The sequence below is a fragment of the Lepus europaeus genome, chromosome 3 (genome assembly GCF_033115175.1).
Source record: "Lepus europaeus isolate LE1 chromosome 3, mLepTim1.pri, whole genome shotgun sequence".
NCBI lineage: Eukaryota > Metazoa > Chordata > Mammalia > Lagomorpha > Leporidae > Lepus > Lepus europaeus.
This window is the reverse complement of record NC_084829.1, coordinates 3,789,071-3,808,371: the sequence shown is the minus strand read 5'-3', so window position 1 is coordinate 3,808,371 and position 19,301 is coordinate 3,789,071. Positions and strand designations below refer to the sequence as shown.

At 61.3% G+C, this 19,301-nt stretch overlaps 2 protein-coding genes across 3 annotated transcripts in view; one reads left to right on the top strand and one right to left on the bottom strand.

Annotated features, from left to right (window-relative positions):
• Window positions 1–1,386, top strand: part of SLC22A23 (solute carrier family 22 member 23) — a 170,289-nt gene extending 168,903 nt beyond the window's left edge. The window contains exon 10 of the mRNA XM_062184039.1: window positions 837–1,386. Coding sequence (XP_062040023.1) covers window positions 837–1,194 — 358 coding nt within the window. The 3' untranslated portion in view covers window positions 1,195–1,386. The remainder of the gene's footprint in view (window positions 1–836) is intronic.
• Window positions 1,359–17,176, bottom strand: PSMG4 (proteasome assembly chaperone 4). Of its 2 annotated transcripts, none has more exons than XM_062184068.1 (3): window positions 16,976–17,176; window positions 9,726–9,801; window positions 1,359–3,829 (listed from the first exon to the last, which is right to left on the bottom strand). In XM_062184068.1, exons 1-3 carry the CDS (start codon window positions 17,141–17,143, stop codon window positions 3,744–3,746), a joined length of 330 nt encoding a protein of 109 aa, XP_062040052.1. In that variant the 5' UTR covers window positions 17,144–17,176; the 3' UTR covers window positions 1,359–3,743. The 2 variants fall into 2 exon arrangements, with proteins under 2 accessions (XP_062040052.1, XP_062040041.1); XM_062184057.1 differs by lacking the exon at window positions 1,359–3,829 and adding an exon at window positions 6,318–6,509.
• Window positions 17,177–19,301: the final 2,125 nt, after the last annotated feature.

The window sequence follows — 19,301 nt, the reverse complement described above, 5'->3', positions numbered from 1 at the left end:
GCAGGTCTCGTCTCTGGGGCCCTCCAGGCACAGTCCCCAGAGAGGGGACAGTTCCCGTGGGGGAGTGCAGAGTGCTTTCAGGGAATACATGCGACATGAACGTGCAGTAAGGGAAGCTATTTTTTTTTTTTTTTTTTGTCTTAAGATTTGAAAGTCAGATACACAGAGAGGGGAGAGGGAAGAGAGGTCTTCCATCTGCTAGTTCACTCCCCAGTTGGCCACAACGGCCAGAGCTGCACCGATCTGGAGCCAGGAGCCTTCTCTGGGTCTCCCACGCAGGTGCAGGGGCCCAAGGACTTGGGCCATCTTCCACTGTTTTCCCAGGCCACAGCAGAGAGCTGGATCGGAAGTGGAGCAGCCGGGACTCGAACCGGCGCCGGTATGCGCTGCCGGCACTGCAGGTAGCAGTTTTACCCACTAAGCCACAGCGCAGGCCCTGAAGCGTTGCCTTTTGAACTACCTTGCAGTCCGCAGCTGTGATGGAGAAAGCCCCTCTGGTGTGTTGTCTTTCACATCCTCTCTAATCCCTTTAGCCTCCCCCACCCCCACCCCCTTCTTTAAATGAGGAGCCGGCCTTGGAGAACAGCATGGTTGGTAACACTTTGTCCTTGTAAACCGCTAGAGGCCAGCGTTCTAGAGTTCCTTCACAGCTTTATCAGTCCAGCAGCTGAGGGGCAGGTGGCTTGGGAGGCCCTGTGGGCCCCATGCGTGGTGCCCGAACCTCAACTTGCCTGTGATCCCATCAGGCCAGCCCTGCTGCCTCGGGACCACTGAGGGTCTCCAAGCAGCTGGGCCTGCCCCCGCCACTAACGCCGTGCGCTCTGCCTCCCCCGCAGGTGCGGCGGGCTGGGGCTGGTGCTGGCCAGCGCGGGCTTCGGCATGCTGACGGCGCCCATCATCGAGCTGCACAACCAGAAAGGCTACTTCCTGCACCACATCATCTTCGCCTGCTGCACGGTCATCTGTATCACCTGCATCCTGCTGCTGCCCGAGAGCAGGGGCCAGACCCTGCCCGAGAACATCTGCGACGGCGAGCGCTACACGCGGCAGCCCCTGCTGCCGCCCAGGAAGGGCGAGCAGCCGCTGCTGCTCACCAGCGCCGAGCTCAAGGACTACTCGGGCCTCCACGACGCAGCGGCGGTGGGCGACGGGCTGCCCGAGGGCGCCACGGCCAACGGCATGAAGTCCATGTAGCGGGCGCCCCACTGTCCCCATGGGGGAGCTGAGGGGTGGGGGAGAGGGTCACAGGCCGGGGCCGTCGGCTGCTGCCCCATCGGGAGACTTAACTGGTGTGGGGAATCCTGTCTTTCCGCAAGTCCCCGGAGGAAACAACCCTTCGAAGACTTCTTTTCTGCCATTAAACGTTTGTATTTATTTTGGTCATTTTTACGAAGAAGCACTTTATTCTTTCTCTGATCAGAAACCCGGACCCTCCTCCCCACCTCTGGCCACTCCAAGGCACACAGTGCTGAGTGACCAACGCAGCGGCCGCTCCCCTCCGGCTTCTCGCCCGCCCGTGGACAGTCGTGACCCTCCCGTGGAGTGTTTCCAGGACTGCAATTCAGAGCGACCTGTACCCGAGTCAGGGCTCCGTGGCGGCTGCAGCTGTCCGCTGAGGCCGGAGTTTCCGTCGCCCCTGCCTGGGGAAGCAGCTCCATCTCTCCCCGGCGCACCCCCTCTTGTAGTTGAGCCGGAAGCTCTCTGGGAGACGATCAGACATCTCACCAGAAACCGCTAACTGGTGGCGCCAGGGCTGCTTGGCTGAGGACCCCAAAGGCAGCCCCACGGAGGTCTGCGCCGCATTCGTTTTTGTAAAACTCCCTCCCAGCGTCAGTGAGCCCAGGAGAGAAGTGCCCTTCTTCGCCGTCACGTCTGTCTTGTCAGCACTACTTGAAGATGTGGCTCCTTTCTGAACCAAACAACAGGAAACTAACTGGAAAAGGCAACCACAGCCGAGCACAGCAGGGAGGGCAGCCTCCCGGAGCCAGCACACACCACAGCGATCCGGTCTGGATGCTGGCACGCGCCGACCTCGCGCCGGGGCCCGCAGCACCTGCACCAGGGGCTCCCTGGCGCGCCTGCCCTCGTCCGTTGCTGCTTTTCACTTGCTTAGCACAGCTGGGGGCTCAGCAGGCGCGAGTCCTGGTGACCCCTGGCCTCTCGGGAGCAGCAAGAGGACTCTGGAGAAAGCAATAACTCGCCCAGCCCAGCCCTGCTCGCAGGGGCTACATGGGGTCCTCGTTTCGTCCCGGACAGCGAAGTGACAGGCCCCTCTTGGCGCCTCGGGAGGAGACGTGGACGCCCAGGCCTCTGCCAGCCCCGCCTCCCGGGCCCAGGCTGCACCCGCAGAGTCTCAGGCACCAGCTCTTCCGGACAGCCTGCCTTCTGCCCAGAGCCATCCACCTCGTCCCTGCGCAAGGCACTTCTTTGCAGGGGCCGTGCTCTGCCAGGAAGGCGTGGGCTCCGGCCTCTGCAGGCCTTCATGCGGCTTCCAGCCGAGGGCTGCTGGCGCTCTGAGGGCCAGCGAGGGGTTGGCTTTCTCTCCTTGTAGCTTGCCACGTGCCCACCTCTCCGTCACGTCTGGTAAATCCAGCAGCAGGAATCTTCCGCCTCGGAAGACACCGAGTGGGTGAGGGGCCGTGCAGCCTTGTGCTGCCAGCACATGGCCATGCGGTCAGGCAGTGCCGGGGGCTGCAGAGGCCCGCGAGTGCCTGGCCAGTCGCCCACTCCCTGTTCCAGGTCCAGCTCACCTTCACCTCCCCGAGTCTCCTCCCCTAAGTCGCTTGTGTTCCACGTTTCGATGTCCTCATTCACCTTTAGACCTGCACAGCCTTCACGTGCCAAACCTAGGAGATCTTTACCTTTTTTAGGGTACGTGCTACGTCGTCACCTGGCAGCAAACCTCTAAGGACAGGACAGACGCAGTGGCCAGGCCAGGAGCCAAGGTGCTGCTGGGCCTACACCTGGACAGGTGTGCACCTGCACTCACTGTCCTCTGAGGACACCCTGCAATACTACAGAAGCGCTACGTCACAGAAGTCACGAGCAGCCTCACCCTGGTCACAGGGCCTTTAAGAAAGGCGTGGGAGTGGTCGTGGTGCCAGCAGTCCCCAGGAAGGCGAGGACAAGGTGTGGCATCTATATGCTTCTCATCTCACCCTGACAAGAACACTGGCCCAACAACGACCGTGCAAATCGATCAGCCTCCAGGACAGGGCCGGCTGGGGCTGGGGAACTTGGCTCTCGGCAACAAAGCCTGGCGGAGCGGAGGGGGCTGCTGTGCTGGAGGGCCCCAGAGGTCCGCTCCAGGGCAGCCCTGGGCTGCGGCCAAGCTCCCATTCCACTGCTGCCGCAGCTTGGGGGCACACCTGAAGCTCTTGAGTAACACCTTTACCATATGCAACCAAAGTGTGACAGCCCCACCGTGGGCAGAGCCCCAGGAGGCAGCAGGTGCACCCAGGCCCGACGCACGCCGGGCGCACCTGGCTCCAGCACCCCACCCCCACCCGCGGGCACATCTGCCGCACTTGAGCTCCTCGGTCCTGTGTCGTCCTCGGTGAGGACACTTCTCAGGCCCCTACCCCACCCCAGGGGACATGGGGAGGTACGGACTCCCCGCTGTGCTCCCGCCACAGCCCCTGCCAGCCTGTCGGGGAGCTGCGATCCCCTTCCTATAGAAGTTATGCACTCACGTGAACCCGAGACAGAGCTGGACACGTCTTTGTTTTGTTCGTTTCCAGATGTCAATAGTAACCCGTCAATGCTCCAACTGTTAGCGCCCAAGACAGAAGGCAAAGTTCATGTTTCCTAGTAGCATCATCTCCTGCACCTGGAGAACAGGGCGGGGGAAGCTGGTTTGGCCAGAGAGACAGAGCGTGAGTACATGCACAACAGCCTTAGCCGGGGCGCTGCCCTCCCGCGCTGCTCTGCCCACAGCCAAACAAGAAGCCCCAGAGCTGGAAGTGCCGTTGGGCGAGTCCTGTGATCGTCACACCGCCCGGCCTGGGGAGGCCCTCGCTTCCACGCGTGTTTCCAAGGACACCGCCTCACGGACGCACAGTATGTGCGTCGGGGTGGGGCCGCTTCCCGCCCTCGGCCCTCTGCACCCTGCCTGGGGGAGGGTCCAGTGTAAGAGCCGTGTTGCTGTCTTGTTGATGGGGACTCCGCGGGCGGTGCCCGTACATAGCACAAGCTTACCCTGCGTTTCTGGGCTGTCGTCCACAGCCATGTGTGTCTGCATGGTGTCGCTGTTGTACCTTGGGGAAACTTTGTATGTGCGTGTACAGAAATAAAAGCGTTGCCAGTAACAGATTTCCTCTGGAATGTCTTCCCTACCTCACCTGATGGTGTCTGATGACGGGCATCTCGCACCGCCGAGGCCGAGGAACAAACGCGCTCCGTGGTTCTGCCCTCGCGGCGTCACTGCTTCCCCCGCCTGTGTACGCGGCCTTCCTCGCCCCGGCGGGGATGGTGGGGGCCTCTCTCTGCTCAGAGTCCTGGTCTTCAAGGGGACTCGGGCAGAGGTCGGATCAGACTGCGCACCAGGGCATCCCCAGACCACCCGGGTCAGTGAATGGAAGAGGACTCTCTCTGCTCGTGGCCTGCTAACCATGGCCTGAGGGCTCCTGGAGGCCAAGGAATGGGCGTCTCACACTGTGACTCTGGAGGGAAGACTGACAGCCCAAACTCTCTAATGTAGTATTTTTTAACAAAAAACTATTTCTTTAATAAAGTATTTATACCAAACTCCTCAGCCCTGATTCTGTGGTCACTTACTATTCTGTTCCCACAGAGGTGCCCGCCACACTCCCCAACAGGATTTCACTGGCATGGGCCTCGCAGTCAGCATCGGGAACCCCGCACCCACGTCCTGGCTGGCGTCTCCACAAGCACTTGCCCATCACGACCTTGGCCGCTGAGCATCCACTCCCAGTAACACAAGGGGCCCTCTCAGCTGGTGGTCCTCAGCCTTGCCTGATCAGAGAAGCCCATGGCGGCTCCGAGACCACCTGAGTCCCTGGGGGAAGGGTCCAGGGTGTGGTAGGAGGAAGGCAGCTAAGGACCAGAGGCACTGTGGCGCAGTGTGAGGCCCCTGCATCCCATGTCGGCGCTGGTTCAAGTCCCACTGCTCTGCTGCCAATCCAACTTCCTGCTAACGCACCCGAGAGGCAGCAGATGATGGCTACAGCCCTGGAGTTCCTGCCACCCACGCGGGAGACCTGGACTGAGCTCCTGGCTTTGGCCTAGCCCAGCCACTTGGAAAGTGAACCAGCAGATGGAAGGTCTCCATCTCTCCCCTACTCCCGTCACTCTGCCTTTCAAATAAGTTTTTAAGAAAAAAAGCTAAGAAATGACCAAAGCAAGGACTTGAAGGAAAAGAAGGGGCAAAGAAAGATAAGAAAAAACTCAAGTATTTCAATCCTTGAAAATAGAGAAGCTAAAACCGTAACTGACAACTAATCACCATGTACTTTAGTTTCCAGAGCATTTCTAAATACTTAATCCTAACAACAACCCAGCAAGTTGAGAATTAGTCCCATTTTACAGGAGACAGCCCAGAGAAGTTAGACTTCCCCAGGACCACAAATACAGTGTCCAGTGGGGCTCACACAGGCCCAAAAGAGAACACAAGACATGCCAGAGGGAAGAATATAGGGAGAACACAGCCAAAAAAAAAAAAAAGGGCCAGGGGAACAGTTTAGGGAGAACACAGCTGGACACGCCAAGGGGAAGGGTTTGGGGAGAACACAGCTGGACACGCCAAGGGGAAGGGTTTGGGGAGAACACAGCTGGACACGCCAAGGGGAAGGGTTTGGGGAGAACACAGCTGGACACGCCAAGGGGAAGGGTTTGGGGAGAACACAGCTGGACACGCCAAGGGGAAGGGTTTGGGGAGAACACAGCTGGACACGCCAAGGGGAAGGGTTTGGGGAGAACACAGCTGGACACGCCAAGGGGAAGGGTTTGGGGAGAACACAGCTGGACACGCCAAGGGGAAGGGTTTAGGGAGAACACAGCAAGAAGACAGGACCGCAGAGGGCGGGCCGAGCAGAAATGGCCAAGAGGTAAAGTACCAACTCCTAAGGCAGACGAAGCCTCAGCACATTTATGCTTCACTGGGAATTATTTACCTCCTTGGATTAGACCATGCCCTTCAATCCCAACAAAATCCCATTTCCACAAACCCTTTTGTCGCGGAGCAGTCACATGGGAACATGTTTACCGCCATCTTGCTTCCCTCCGGCCCCGGGCCAGGCAACGTAAGCTGTTTGGCCCACACACTGGTGAGGAGAAGGAAACGTGTGAACACAACCCGGTGACGTGAGACTGGCTCCATTTATTTAAAGCAGACTGTCCAGAGTTACAGATTCTCACTTCTGCGTTCAGCTAGAACTTCTCGGGAAAAGCGTCCATTTCTTCCTTGATCCTGTTTTCTACAAGTAACGCGAAGTTACTGTCTGTGTTTTGAAGGTTATAGCTGACAAACACCTGTTTGTTCGTCTTCCTGGCTAAAAGGAGAAAACACACTGACAGCCATGACTGAAACCCTGCAGGCTCCACATTCCTCACCCTGCCTGTGGCCGAGAAATGGCTGGGAAGAGACACGAGTTAGAAAACAAAGTTCTGTGTTTCCCGATCTCCGGAGAGGTGCTGCGGACACGCGGCCCCTCCTGGCGTGGCGAGCAGTGGCTCGGGGATGCTCCCAGAGCAGCAACCGCGCCAGGAACCTGTTAGACGCACGTTCTCAGACCCTCTCCAGACCTCCAGACCAGGAAGTCGGGGTTTCAGGCCAGTAACCTGCTAAGCCAGCCAGGGGACCCCCAAACATGTGCGAGAACCTCTGTCTACAAGGAGGTTTTCGGTGGTAAAGTTATTTAAAAAAAAAAGACATTAACGTATTTAAATATCAACGTTCTCCTTCTGGTCCACCCCTCCCAGGGGTTAGCCTGCAGTTCTTTGCAGTCACATGTATATTATTAAATATACACACATGTTACATGTGTGCACACACATGATTTTGATATGGAAGTCCCTTTCTAGTTGGTCCAAATGCAAAAATTAGAGTCACATGCCTAGAATTTGAAAGACAAAACAGCATCCTGAAATCAAGTGGCCAGCAAGGCTGACGCGTTAGACTGACTCCCTCAGTGGTGGGGGAGGGAGACACCTGTCACCCAGAGCAAACAGGTGGTGAGGCGAGGCCAGGGTGCACGGGGCTTCCAAGGCCGGCGTAGAACACACACGGCCAGATTCATCCAGGCCACAGCTCCGTCTGTCCTTTGGGGGGCCGCCCTCCTACCTGCAGGAGGCAGTGCAGCTCTGGGAGACAGGGACCGAGCCCACTACACTCTGGAAACATCTGAGGGCTCCAGGTCCTCACCTGCAAGTCAGGGCAGGACACACCTCAGAGGTGTGGTCCCCCAGCTGCACAGGGCCACGTGTCTGACTTTTAGGACTAGAAGGGGCCCTCCGTACTGGACCAAGTGACAGAGGATGAGCCAGCCGCTGCCTCGGGCGGCTTCGAGAATTCTCTTTTCTAAAGGAAGACAAACAACTGGACAGGAGCAGGCACTCGGCACCCACAGCCAAGCCTCCCCCACACTGCCTGGTGCCCTGTGCCCAGCAGTGACTGCTCAGCCTGCCCCCTCGGTGCTGCCCCATCACATCATTTCCTGGTGCCTGAGGCGATCTGAAAGGGTGATCTGAAAAGAGCAAGTGAGACAGGACACAGACCTGCCGCGTCACTCACCCCTGCCAGCCTGCCCCTCCTCATGATGGGACGTGCCCTCCCCCACCCCACCCGGGGCAGGGGGAGTCTCACTGCTCTTACTGCCACGAAGCGTCTTCTAGGGAGCAGAGCAGTGTCTGCCAGCACCATCCAGACCCTGCCCAGCCCTCCAGACCACAACAGGACGGGGTCCCCTCAGCCACACCAAAGCCCGCACGCTTCCAGGGCCGCTCAGAACCTGCGGGCCAGCCCCTTCGCCACTTGATGCTCCCTTCCACACGAGACGCTCCCTTCCCAGTCCCAGCACAGTACAGAATGCTGGGCAGCCCCCTGCTGCCCCGGGGGCTTGCACATGAGACCAGTCCCTTTGGGGATGCCAGCAGCACACGCCGCCAGCGACCACATCTCACCACGGACTCCCCCAGCCACCGAGGAGCCCTGCTGTGCACGACGGCCGACAGCGGCGTCCAGCTCACACTCCTGAGCCTGATTCACACTACTGCAATAACACTTCCCATTCGAGGCATCCCAGACAAGCTCCCAGCACCCCTCCACCAGGGCCTGCCATGGTGCTCTGCCAGCTGGGTCTAACAGGAGCACTTCCTCCCAGGGGGTGTGGACACATCCTTCGACACCTGTCAGCCCTCACGGGCTAACACAGTGCAGCTCTCAGAAGCAGAGGGGCTCTGTTTAACTGACCCAAGTGGTTCAGAAAAACAGTGATGTGAACACAGGAGGATAACTGGGGAATAGGGCAAAGGCTCAGCGAGAGTTGTTATCCTTTTCACAACTTTTCAGTAAATCGGAAACGACCTCCTGATAAATTTACCAAGGAGTGGGCACTTAGCTGAGCAGTTAAGACACCCCCACCCCATATCAAGAGTGGCCGGGCTGGGCCAGCATTGTGGCCAGCAGGTAAAGCCACGCCAGCTCCCACATGGGCACTGGTTCCGGTCCCGGCTGCTCTACTTTCAATCCAGCTCCCTGCTAAGGTGCCTGGGAAAGCAGCATAAGATGGCCCGAGTGCTTGGTCCACTGCACACCCATGGGAGACCTGGATGAAGCTCCTGGCTTCAACCTGGGCCAGCCCTGGCTATTGCAGCCACTTGGGGAGTGAACCAGCAGATGGAAGACCTAGCACGTGCGCACTCTCTCCTTTCTGTCCTTCTGTTTAACTGCCTTGCAAGTAAATAAAATTAAAAAAATAAGTTACCAAAATCAGTCACTAGTCAGTCTGGCTGCAGGCTGCACAGAGTGGGTGTGGTGGTCTGGAAGCCCCGCCCAGTGGCACCCCCTACCCTGCCTCCCATGCCCCTCCTCAGCTGTGTGCTGCTCAGGTACAATGCGCTCAGAGTGACCAGACAGCCGCTCGGCCCGTCAGACTGACAGGATTCTCTCTGTACAGCCCAACCCGACGTAAGGACGAGCTCTTCCAAACCAGGGGGCTGGTCTCCTGCCCCGCACACCCTCAGCTGGGACCCGATCCAGAAGTGACTGGGAAGGCTGGGAACGTGCAGCCTGGAGGAGACAGGAGCTGCCTTCCTGCTGGTGGCCACGGGGCAGCCCGTGCACGCTGGCCACGGAGAACATGCCACCCTCACCTGAGCTACCCAAGTACTTAGAGGAAGTGTGTCTGGGGTGTGGGAGGGGCCCCCCGCCACTCTCTGAAGGACCGTCCTCCTGCACACGGCGACACCTGCTCCACGGGCTCCACCAAATCCCGGTGATGTCCGCAGGGCACTGTGGGCATCACGCACTCTCCCCTAAGAGAGGAAGCAGTGACACTGCAGGAGGGAGCACAAGCAGCCCCGCAGCCGGTGACACAGCCCCTGGGCGCTGGTCCCCAGTCTCGGCAGGTACACACAGACGTGCCCCTAAAAGGAGAGGGTTCTGCTTCCAGGAGCAAGGAGGCAACTGCGCTACTTCTGAAGCGAAGACCCCGTGGATGGAGGGGAGCCCACCGGGCTGGCCGCGCAGCACCAGCGTGGGTACGTACCTAGGCGCTGGGCGAGGCCGGCGGAGGTGGTGTCAGAAGCATCTCCAAGGAGTGACGTGGACACAGGGATGGAGTCCTACAAGACAGACAGAGCACACTGCAGCGTCTGACCAGCGAGCGGCACCCACCCCTCCACGACTTCAGGGACGCTAGAGGGCGGCCGTGGAGGGCTATGAAAGGACACCCTCAGTCCTTGGGGACGGAGGGCTGCCCACCTCCCGCCCAGGAGGTCGGTGCAGAACCAGAGTGCTTGGGGCCGGCACTGTGGCATAGCGGGTAAAGCCGCCACCTGCAGTGCCGGCATCTCACACCGGTGCCAGATGGGGTCCCGGCTGCTCCACTTCCGGTCCAGCTCTCTGCTATGGCCTGGGAAAGCAGAAGATGGCCCAAGTCCTTGGGCCCCTGCACCCGTGTGGAATCAGAGGACTCTCCTGGCTTCGGCTTGGCGCAGCTCCAGCCTTTGCAGCCGACTGGGGAGTGAAACAGCGGATGGAAGACCTCTCTGTCTGCCTCTCCTCTCTGTGTAACTCTTTCAAATAAGTAAATAAAATCTTAAAAAAAAAATAAATCCACGGTGCTGTGAGTTCCAGCACTGACTCCACACAGGGCTTGTTCTGGCGTTGGAGATGCCAGAGCACACCCAAGGGCAACAGTCAAGGACGCCAACAAGGTCACGGGGCCACAGCAAGGGGAGGGCGCATCAGAGGCAGGGCAGCCAGTCCACACGCACGTGCACACACACACACACACAGTCCCCTCACGGCCCCTCTGGGCTCCTGGCAGCCAAGCAGTGCCCTGGGACTCTAAGCACCAGCAGCCAAACGGCAAAAACAAAGCTTCTACCCACGCGTGGTCAACCTCGTCTCCGACCGTGGCAGGGAAGCGGCAGGAAGACGGAAGTTTCCATCAACACACACAGCTCTTCTGGGATCTGGGGGCAACCTCCCTCGCCACTCAAAGGCCTCGCTGACCAGGACACCCGTTAACTAACCCTCCTGACCAGGACACCATTAACTAACCCTCGCTGACCAGAACACCTGTTAACTAACCCTCACTGACCAGGAGAACACCCATTAACTAACCCTCACTGACCACAACACCCGTTAACTAACCCTCCTGACCAGGACACCATTAACTAACCCTCGCTGACCACAACACCCGTTAACTAACCCTCCTGAGCAGGACACCATTAACTAACCCTCCTGACCAGGACACCGTTAACTAACCCTCGCTGACCAGAACACCCATTAACTAATCCTCACTGACCAGGAGAACACCCATTAACTAACCCTCACTGACCACAACACCCGTTAACTAACCCTCCTGACCAGGACACCATTAACTAACCCTCGCTGACCACAACACCCGTTAACTAACCCTCCTGAGCAGGACACCATTAACTAACCCTCCTGACCAGGACACCGTTAACTAACCCTCGCTGACCAGAACACCCATTAACTAATCCTCACTGACCAGGAGAACACCCATTAACTAACCCTCACTGACCACAACACCCGTTAACTAACCCTCCTGACCAGGACACCATTAACTAACCCTCGCTGACCACAACACCCGTTAACTAACCCTCCTGAGCAGGACACCATTAACTAACCCTCCTGACCAGGACACCGTTAACTAACCCTCGCTGACCAGGACACCGTTAACTAATCCTCACTGACCAGGAGAACACCCATTAACTAACCTCACCGCACAGCAGCCCGCCAGGAGCACCCTCCTGGTAGAGGGTTTCAGAGGGACAGTCTCTGCCGTCCAGGAGCACCCTCCTGGTAGAGGGTTTCAGAGGGACGGTCTCTGCCGTCCAGGAGCACCCTCCTGGTAGAGGGTTTCAGAGGCACGGTCTCTGCCGTCCAGGAGCACCCTCCTGGTAGAGGGTTTCAGAGGCACGGTCTCTGCCGTCCAGGAGCACCCTCCTGGTAGAGGGTTTCAGAGGGACGGTCTCTGCCGTCCAGGAGCACCCTCCTGGTAGAGGGTTTCAGAGGGACGGTCTCTGCCGTCCAGGAGCACCCTCCTGGTAGAGGGTTTCAGAGGGACGGTCTCTGCCGTCCAGGAGCACCCTCCTGGTAGAGGGTTTCAGAGGGACGGTCTCTGCCGTCCAGGAGCACCCTCCTGGTAGAGGGTTTCAGAGGGACGGTCTCTGCCGTCCAGGAGCACCCTCCTGGTAGAGGGTTTCAGAGGCACGGTCTCTGCCGTCCAGGAGCACCCTCCTGGTAGAGGGTTTCAGAGGCACGGTCTCTGCCGTCCAGGAGCACCCTCCTGGTAGAGGGTTTCAGAGGCACGGTCTCTGCCGTCCAGGAGCACCCTCCTGGTAGAGGGTTTCAGAGGCACGGTCTCTGCCGTCCAGGAGCACCCTCCTGGTAGAGGGTTTCAGAGGCACGGTCTCTGCCGTCCAGGAGCACCCTCCTGGTAGAGGGTTTCAGAGGCACGGTCTCTGCCGTCCAGGAGCACCCTCCTGGTAGAGGGTTTTAGAGGGACAGTCTCTGCCGTCCAGGAGCACCCTCCTGGTAGAGGGTTTCAGAGGGACAGTCTCTGCCGCCCAAGGCCCACTGCCCCGGTGGAGACAGTTGACTGAGGTCTACAGTCCGGCAGAGCACAGACTGCTCCTCATCTCCTCGGCGTGCACAATCTCTGCCACAACACAGAATGAGGTTCGTTCAAAAGGAAAAAGAAGAGAAAGCACTTGCTGCATTTTTAAATGGAAAAGCTGTAAGTGTGATCTCAGTGCACCTGCTGTTGGCAAAGGCCAAGTTCAACCTTTAACTGCAGGCTAGTAGTATTCACAGCAAAACCTCCGGAAAGAAACTCCACCTTACCAGGCGGCCTTTCCCCCACCAAAAACGTAGTGTAAAACCCACCTCACTACCCCCCTAGTAGTTTACTACCAGAGTCACACTGGGACTCGGTCTCCCGGCAGACACAGGTCCAGATGGCTTCACCCGCCACTGCAAAGGCCACAATAGGAGGCCTGGATCCCATGAGCAGGCAGGGCCCAGCTCCCAGCTGGTGGGCGTCATCTAGCCGTGCAGCCCCTCTGGACGCCAAGCCCCTACTCTGGCCACAGCAGGCCAGCGATGGCCTGTTGTCTCCATTTCCCATGGGCTGGTCACACAAGTGCAGATTTGGGGAGGGGAAAGGAAGAGGCCCTCCCCGATCCGGGGGTGCCATCCCTCCACAATACACTGGCACCCTTTTTCTGGGAAGGGCTACATAGTATGTAGTTCAGGTTTATGGGCCACTGGGGCTCCATTACAACTGCTACACCTGTCAGCAACACGCAAGAGCGGCTAGGATGGGCTGGTGCTGTGGCGTAGCGGGTAAAGCCACCACCTGCAGTGCCCGCATCCCATATGGGCACCAGTTCGAGTCCCAGCTGCTCCACTTCTGATCCAGCTCTCTGCTATGGCCTGGGAAAGCAGCTGAAGATGGCCCAAATCCTTGGGCCCTGCACCTGTGTGGAGGACCCGGAAGCTCCTGGCTCCCGATGGCTGCAGCTCCAGCCAGTGCGGTCATCTAGGGAGTGAACCAGCAGATGGAAGACTTTCTCTCCCTCTGCAACTCTGCCTTCCAAATAAACAAGCCTGCTAGGGTCTCCCTGCATCAACAGCCATGGCCAGGTTCCAACAGAGCTTTGTTGCAAAGTAAACAGAGGCTGACTCCAACCCTGCTCCACAGGAGCCCTGGGTTTCCTTCCTTCCACTACATCCTGGCCCCATTTCCACAGCCAGCTCTGGCCCTAGAGGGAACTTCTGACAGATCAGCTACCCGACACCGGCCCTTTTCCTGCCTGACCCTGGAGGAGGGAGACCCCCAGCTGAGAAGACGCTCCACGCTGGGAACGGACAGCCACGAGCTCAGGCCACCAAAGCAGCCCACGGCGGGAGCTTGCCCGCTTGCTCACTGCTGTGTGCAGGGGCGGACGGTGTTCCTGGCCTGACCCACGTGCATTCTGGTCCCCATGCAGCCCCCCAGCCCTTACCACTGTCTAGAACGGAAGCCTTATGTCCAGAAGATAAAAGCAAGGTGGTGGGCTGGCGCTGTGATACAGTAAGTTAATCCTCCACACAGCACTCGTATCCCATATGGGCGCCGGTTCTAATCCCGGCTGGTCCACTTCTATCCGGCTCTCTGCTGTGGCCTGGGAAAGCAGTGGAAGATGGCCCAAGTCCTTGGGCCCCTGCACTCGTGTGGGAGACCTGGAAGAAATGCCTGACTCCTGGCTTCGGATCGGCCCAGCTCCGGCTGTGTGGCCATTTGGGGAGTGAACCAGTGGATGGAAACCTCTGTCTCTCCTTCTCACCTCTGCAAGTCTCCCTCTCAATAAAGTAAGTAAAAAAGTGACGTGGCAGCAAACACACCGCCGCCCCCAGTCACCCCAGGACTCCTCTTCCCTCCCAGGAAAGGAAACCTGGAACGGCCTCGGCCACAGGCCACCTCTCAGGACTCACCGACAAACAAGTGCCCAGGGAGAGGGCAGGGACCCCTGCATGGGAACACCCCAAGTCCCAATCCAGAGGCTGTCACCTTCCAGGGCTGCCCTAACTGCTCCCAGGCACAACTGGGGGCTCAGCCTCTCGGGAGCCCCAGCAGGCTTCAACTGGCTCCTCCCCGAGGGGCCTCGCCGAGCTAGGACAAATGAGCAGTCAGGTGCTAGGGATACAGTCACAGAACACACAATCTCCTCACCAGCACAGAACACGGAACTGCTAAGGGAGCATGCCAGACCAGCACAGGACACGGGTCTATGATGGGAGCACACCCGGGCACCCAAGCCAGCATGGGACACGGGACACGGGGCTGTGACGGGAGCACACCCGGGCATCCAGGCCAGCACGGGACACGGGGCTGTGACGGGAGCACACCCGGGCATCCAGGCCAGCACGGGACACGGGACACGGGGCTGTGACGGGAGCACACCCGGGCATCCAGGCCAGCACGGGACACGGGACACGGGACACGGGGCTGTGACGGGAGCACACCCGGGCATCCAGGCCAGCACGGGACACGGGGACACGGGACTGTGACGGGAGCACACCCGGGCATCCAGGCCAGCACGGGACACGGGACACGGGGCTGTGACGGGAGCACACCCGGGCATCCAGGCCAGCACGGGACACGGGACACGGGGCTGTGACGGGAGCACACCCGGGCATCCAGGCCAGCACGGGACACGGGGCTGTGACGGGAGCACACTGGGCATCCAGGCCAGCACAGGACACGGGACACGGGGCTGTGACGGGAGCACACTGGGCATCCAGGCCAGCACGGGACACGGGACACGGGGCTGTGACGGGAGCACACCCGGGCATCCAGGCCAGCACGGGACACGGGACACGGGGCTGTGACGGGAGCACACCCGGGCATCCAGGCCAGCACGGGACACGGGACACGGGGCTGTGACGGGAGCACACCCGGGCATCCAGGCCAGCACGGGACACGGGACACGGGGCTGTGACGGGAGCACACCCGGGCACCCAAGCCAGCATGGGACACGGGACACGGGGCTGTGACGGGAGCACACCCGGGCATCCAGGCCAGCACGGGACACGGGACACGGGGCTGTGACGGGAGCACACCCGGGCATCCAGGCCAGCACGGGACACGGGACACGGGGCTGTGACGGGAGCACACCCGGGCATCCAGACCAGCACAGGACACGGGACACGGGGCTGTGACGGGAGCACACCCGGGCATCCAGACCAGCACGGGACATGGGACACGGAGCTGTGACGGGAGCACACCCGGGCACCCAAGCCAGCATGGGACACAGGGCTGTGACGGGAGCACACTGGGCATCCAGGCCAGCACGGGACACGGGACACGGGGCTGTGACGGGAGCACACCCGGGCATCCAGGCCAGCACGGGACACGGGGCTGTGACGGGAGCACACCCGGGCATCCAGACCAGCACGGGACACGGGGCTGTGACGGGAGCACACCCGGGCATCCAGACCAGCACGGGACACGGGGCTGTGACGGGAGCACACTGGGCACACCAGTCGCCTAACACAGCCTGGAAGCCAGTGCTGCAGGGGCCAGGGGGCCAGGAGTGACATTAGCAGCAACAGGGCCTGGCGGTCCCTAGGCAGTCTCTGTCCGGCTCCGAGTTGGTCTCTCGAGAGGGCCCGCGTGTCCGGCGTCAGTCTGCCGGCTATCGCGGTGCTGCCGTAGGAAGCTGGCCATGGGGACACAGCGTGCGTTAGGCTGCGCTCCCCCAGCAACCTAAGGTGAAGGCCTGGCCCCGCTGGCTGGGACTCAGGCCCCAGAGCCGGTGTGGAAACGGGGTCCTGGAAGCAGTCACAGCCTACCTGGTGCCGGCTGCCCCACCCAACACGACTGCTGTCCCTAGGGAAACAGAGGGGCTGGCCCCAGGGCGAGCACTGCCCACACCCCTCGTGCCAGTTTAAGTCCCGGCTGCTCCACTTCCGGTCCAGCTCCCTGCTGATGGGCCCGGGAGGGCAGTGGAGGGTGGCCCAGGTGCTTGGCCCCTGCACCCACGTGGGAGACCAGGAGAAGCTCTGGACGCCTGGCTTCAGCCTGGGCCGGCCCCGGCCACCGCGACCATGTGCGGGGGGGGGGGGGGGGGGGGGGCCTGGGAAACCAGTCCAGGCAGCCCCGGGGGAGCGGGCAGAGGGGCTGAGCCCGCCGCGCGGGCCTGTGTCCTCCCGAGCACCTGAGGAGGGGTCGCCCCGGGCCCTCAGGGGCAGGAAGGGGCGCGCCGAGGACACGAGGAGACAACGCGGGCACGGGCAGCACAGTCGGGGGCTGCGGCCGGCGCGCGCGTGGGGCCCAGGAGAGATCCCGGACGCCGGGCAAGGCGGGCGGGGCGCAGGCCCAGGAAGCCCCGGGCCCTGGAACGCCCCCTGCCCCCAGCCCCGGCCCCTGGAGCGCCCCCTGCCCCCGGCCCGGCCCCTGGAGCGCCCCCTGCCCCGGCCCCTGGAGCGCCCCCCTGCCCCCGGCCCAGCCCGGCCCCTAGAGCGTCCCCGGCCCCCGGCCCCCGGCCCCCGGAGCGCCCCCCTGCCCCCGGCCCAGCCCGGCCCCTAGAGCGTCCCCGGCCCCCGGCCCCCGGCCCCCGGAGCGCCCCCCTGCCCCCGGCCCAGCCCGGCCCCTAGAGCGTCCCCGGCCCCCGGCCCCGGCCCCTGGAGCGCCCCCCTGCCCCCGGCCCAGCCCGGCCCCTAGAGCGTCCCCGGCCCCCTGCCCCCGGCCCCCGGCCCCCTGCCCCCGGCCCCACTCACAAAGCGGCTGCACATGGCCACGGCGAGGTTGCGCAAGTGGGGCGCGGCGCCCACCCACAGGAACAGCGAGTCCGTCAGCCGCATGACGTGGAAGTGGACGAGCTGCTCCCACAGCCTCGCGCTGAAGTTGTGCAGGGACACTTCGGCGGCGGCCGGCGGCCCCTCCATGCCGCCCGCGCCGCCCGCGCCGCCCGGAGCCGCCGTCGCCCTCAGCGCCGCCCGCCGCGGCCGCCAGCCCAGCCAGACCCGAGCAAGCGAGCGCCGAGAGCCCGAGCGAGCGCGCCTTCGCTGTGAGGCGGGGCGTGGGCGGGGCCGGGGCGGGGCCGGGGCTCCCATGCAGGTGCAGGGGCCCAAACACTTGGGCCATCTTCCACTGCTTTCCCAGGCTATAGCAGAGAGCTGGATCAGAAGAGGAGCAGCCCGGTCTCGAACAGGCGCCCCTGTGGGATGCCACCGCTCCAGGCGGATGATTACCCTACTGCACCCCAGCGCCCATTAGCTTTTTCAAGTACTCTCGGATGATCCCATGGCCACGCAGGAATGGGAAGAGCTCTCTCATGGGGCAAGCGATTCTGCCACATCTGGGGAGATGGAAAGTGGACATAGAGTCCCTGACAAAACAGCAGGCAGGGAAGCCACAGAGGAAGGTGGCCCAGGGGCACGCGAAAGGAGGCAGCACCCACCTTGCCGAATTCAAGGGCCCCGCGCTTGGAGCCTGCAGCGGCGACGGTGGGATGAGAAGCCGGGCGGAAGAAGGATGTTGACCAGGGACCTGGACGCCTTTTCACACTCTCCTCTTGCTCAGCTCCTAGGACAGCAAACCTGACTTCTAGGCTGGAGAGCTTATCTCTAACAACCCTAGAGGGCTGTAAGACAGCGCCCTATCGCCTTTCTGTCCTCCCCGCCATCGCCCCAAACACACGCTGCAACCTGCACCCCCCCACACACACACCTGGTGTCTGAGCCCCAAGAGCAAAACCCATGACCCAGCAGATGGGGGGCTCTGCCCTGGCCAGCCCCCTTCTCACTCCTCTCCCCGAGCCCCCTCGTTCCCAGACTCAAGGTCAGCGGAGGACCTACTTCTGACGCTACAGAGGAAGCCCAGGCTGCCGGGTTTGCCGCCCCAGCCCGCCGGCTCCTGAACCGGTCCCTCCCATTCCCACCTGTTCTGTTTCAGGGCAGGATGCCCCTCCTCCTGCGGAAATCACCTGCCCCACCTGTGCCCCGCTGCGTCTCCCACGCCCTCAGGCATCTTGCTCCTTACCGGGATGGTGTTTCCAGAGGAGCTGCCTTGCCTCCATCCCTCTCCGGAAAAGGCCTGGGTCTGCCCGCTGGAAATGCTGTTGGACGAAAGCCCGCGTCCAGAGGCTGGTGGAGGCCTCAGTACCAAGGCCAGCCGTGTTGGTCTACGCAGGACAACTCAGGGAATGAGCCACTGACCCCTCGCTCAGTCCCCAGCCCTGGAACCCTGCTAATGGAAGAGGTGGCCTGGTCCCCTGCACCTTCATGGTCGTAGTAATGTCCTGGACTCCCCCAAAAGAAATGATTGGCACGTAGGTAGCAGAACATCGGGAAAGAGGAAGACTTGGGCATTGTTAGGGTTGGAGGGGGCGGTGAGATCCGGGGGCGTGAGCTGTCATCATGGCCACCTCCTAGAAAGGGAATCCACGCGTCCTGGGGCTGAGCAGTCAATGGAATCCTGGCCACCGGGTCCCCTGGGGCCCTGAAGAGCCACCCTCCGTCTCCCCGCAGGTCCCTGAGTGTGTAACTGGGATGGACAGACAGAAGTTGGCACAGCACGGCAGTGGGTCTGTGGCCAGTGCCAAGGAGGGGTCATAGTAGGGAGAGCCAAAAGAAGGCCGCTCAAACTGCTCCCGAGCCCAGCAAGCTAAACGGCAACAACAGAGCCTCCTGGGGAGGGGGGCGGAAAGTGGCGCCACCCTCAGGGGCCCGGGGGGGGGGGGCGCCCTGCATGGATCTCTATTTAATTCACCGGCCAAGACTCAGCCACGTACACACTCAGCAAGAAGCAGTCCCAGCTCAAGTGCCACTACAGGTGTGGCAGAGCAGTGGCATAAGGCCTCAGGTACCTGACATGTGGCCAAGGATTCTCCACCTGTATCCTTTTCTCCAAACAGCAGCAGAACTGGTGTAGTCACGCAGGATGGGCAACAACACCTGTCCACACTTCTGCCCGGAGCCCTGTTCACTCTGTGCCGTCGGCCATCTAGATGGGCAGCGCACGCCATCGGTTGTACTGCTGCTCCCTTGTCACCTCTGCCTCACCTCTGGCCGCAGGGCGAGCCTACAGGGAAGAGCTGAAGAA

Excerpts from the sequence above, each read along its gene's own strand:
- PSMG4 (XM_062184057.1), bottom strand. The coding sequence starts at position 17,143 with ATGGAGGGGCCGCCGGCCGCCGCCGAAGTGTCCCTGCACAACTTCAGC. Across the intron at positions 9,802-16,975 it reads TGGCCATGTGCAGCCGCTTT|GACTCCATCCCTGTGTCCAC; the intron begins GTGAGTGGGGCC and ends TCTGTCTTGTAG. Across the intron at positions 6,510-9,725 it reads CGGCCTCGCCCAGCGCCTAG|CCAGGAAGACGAACAAACAG; the intron begins GTACGTACCCAC and ends TTCTCCTTTTAG.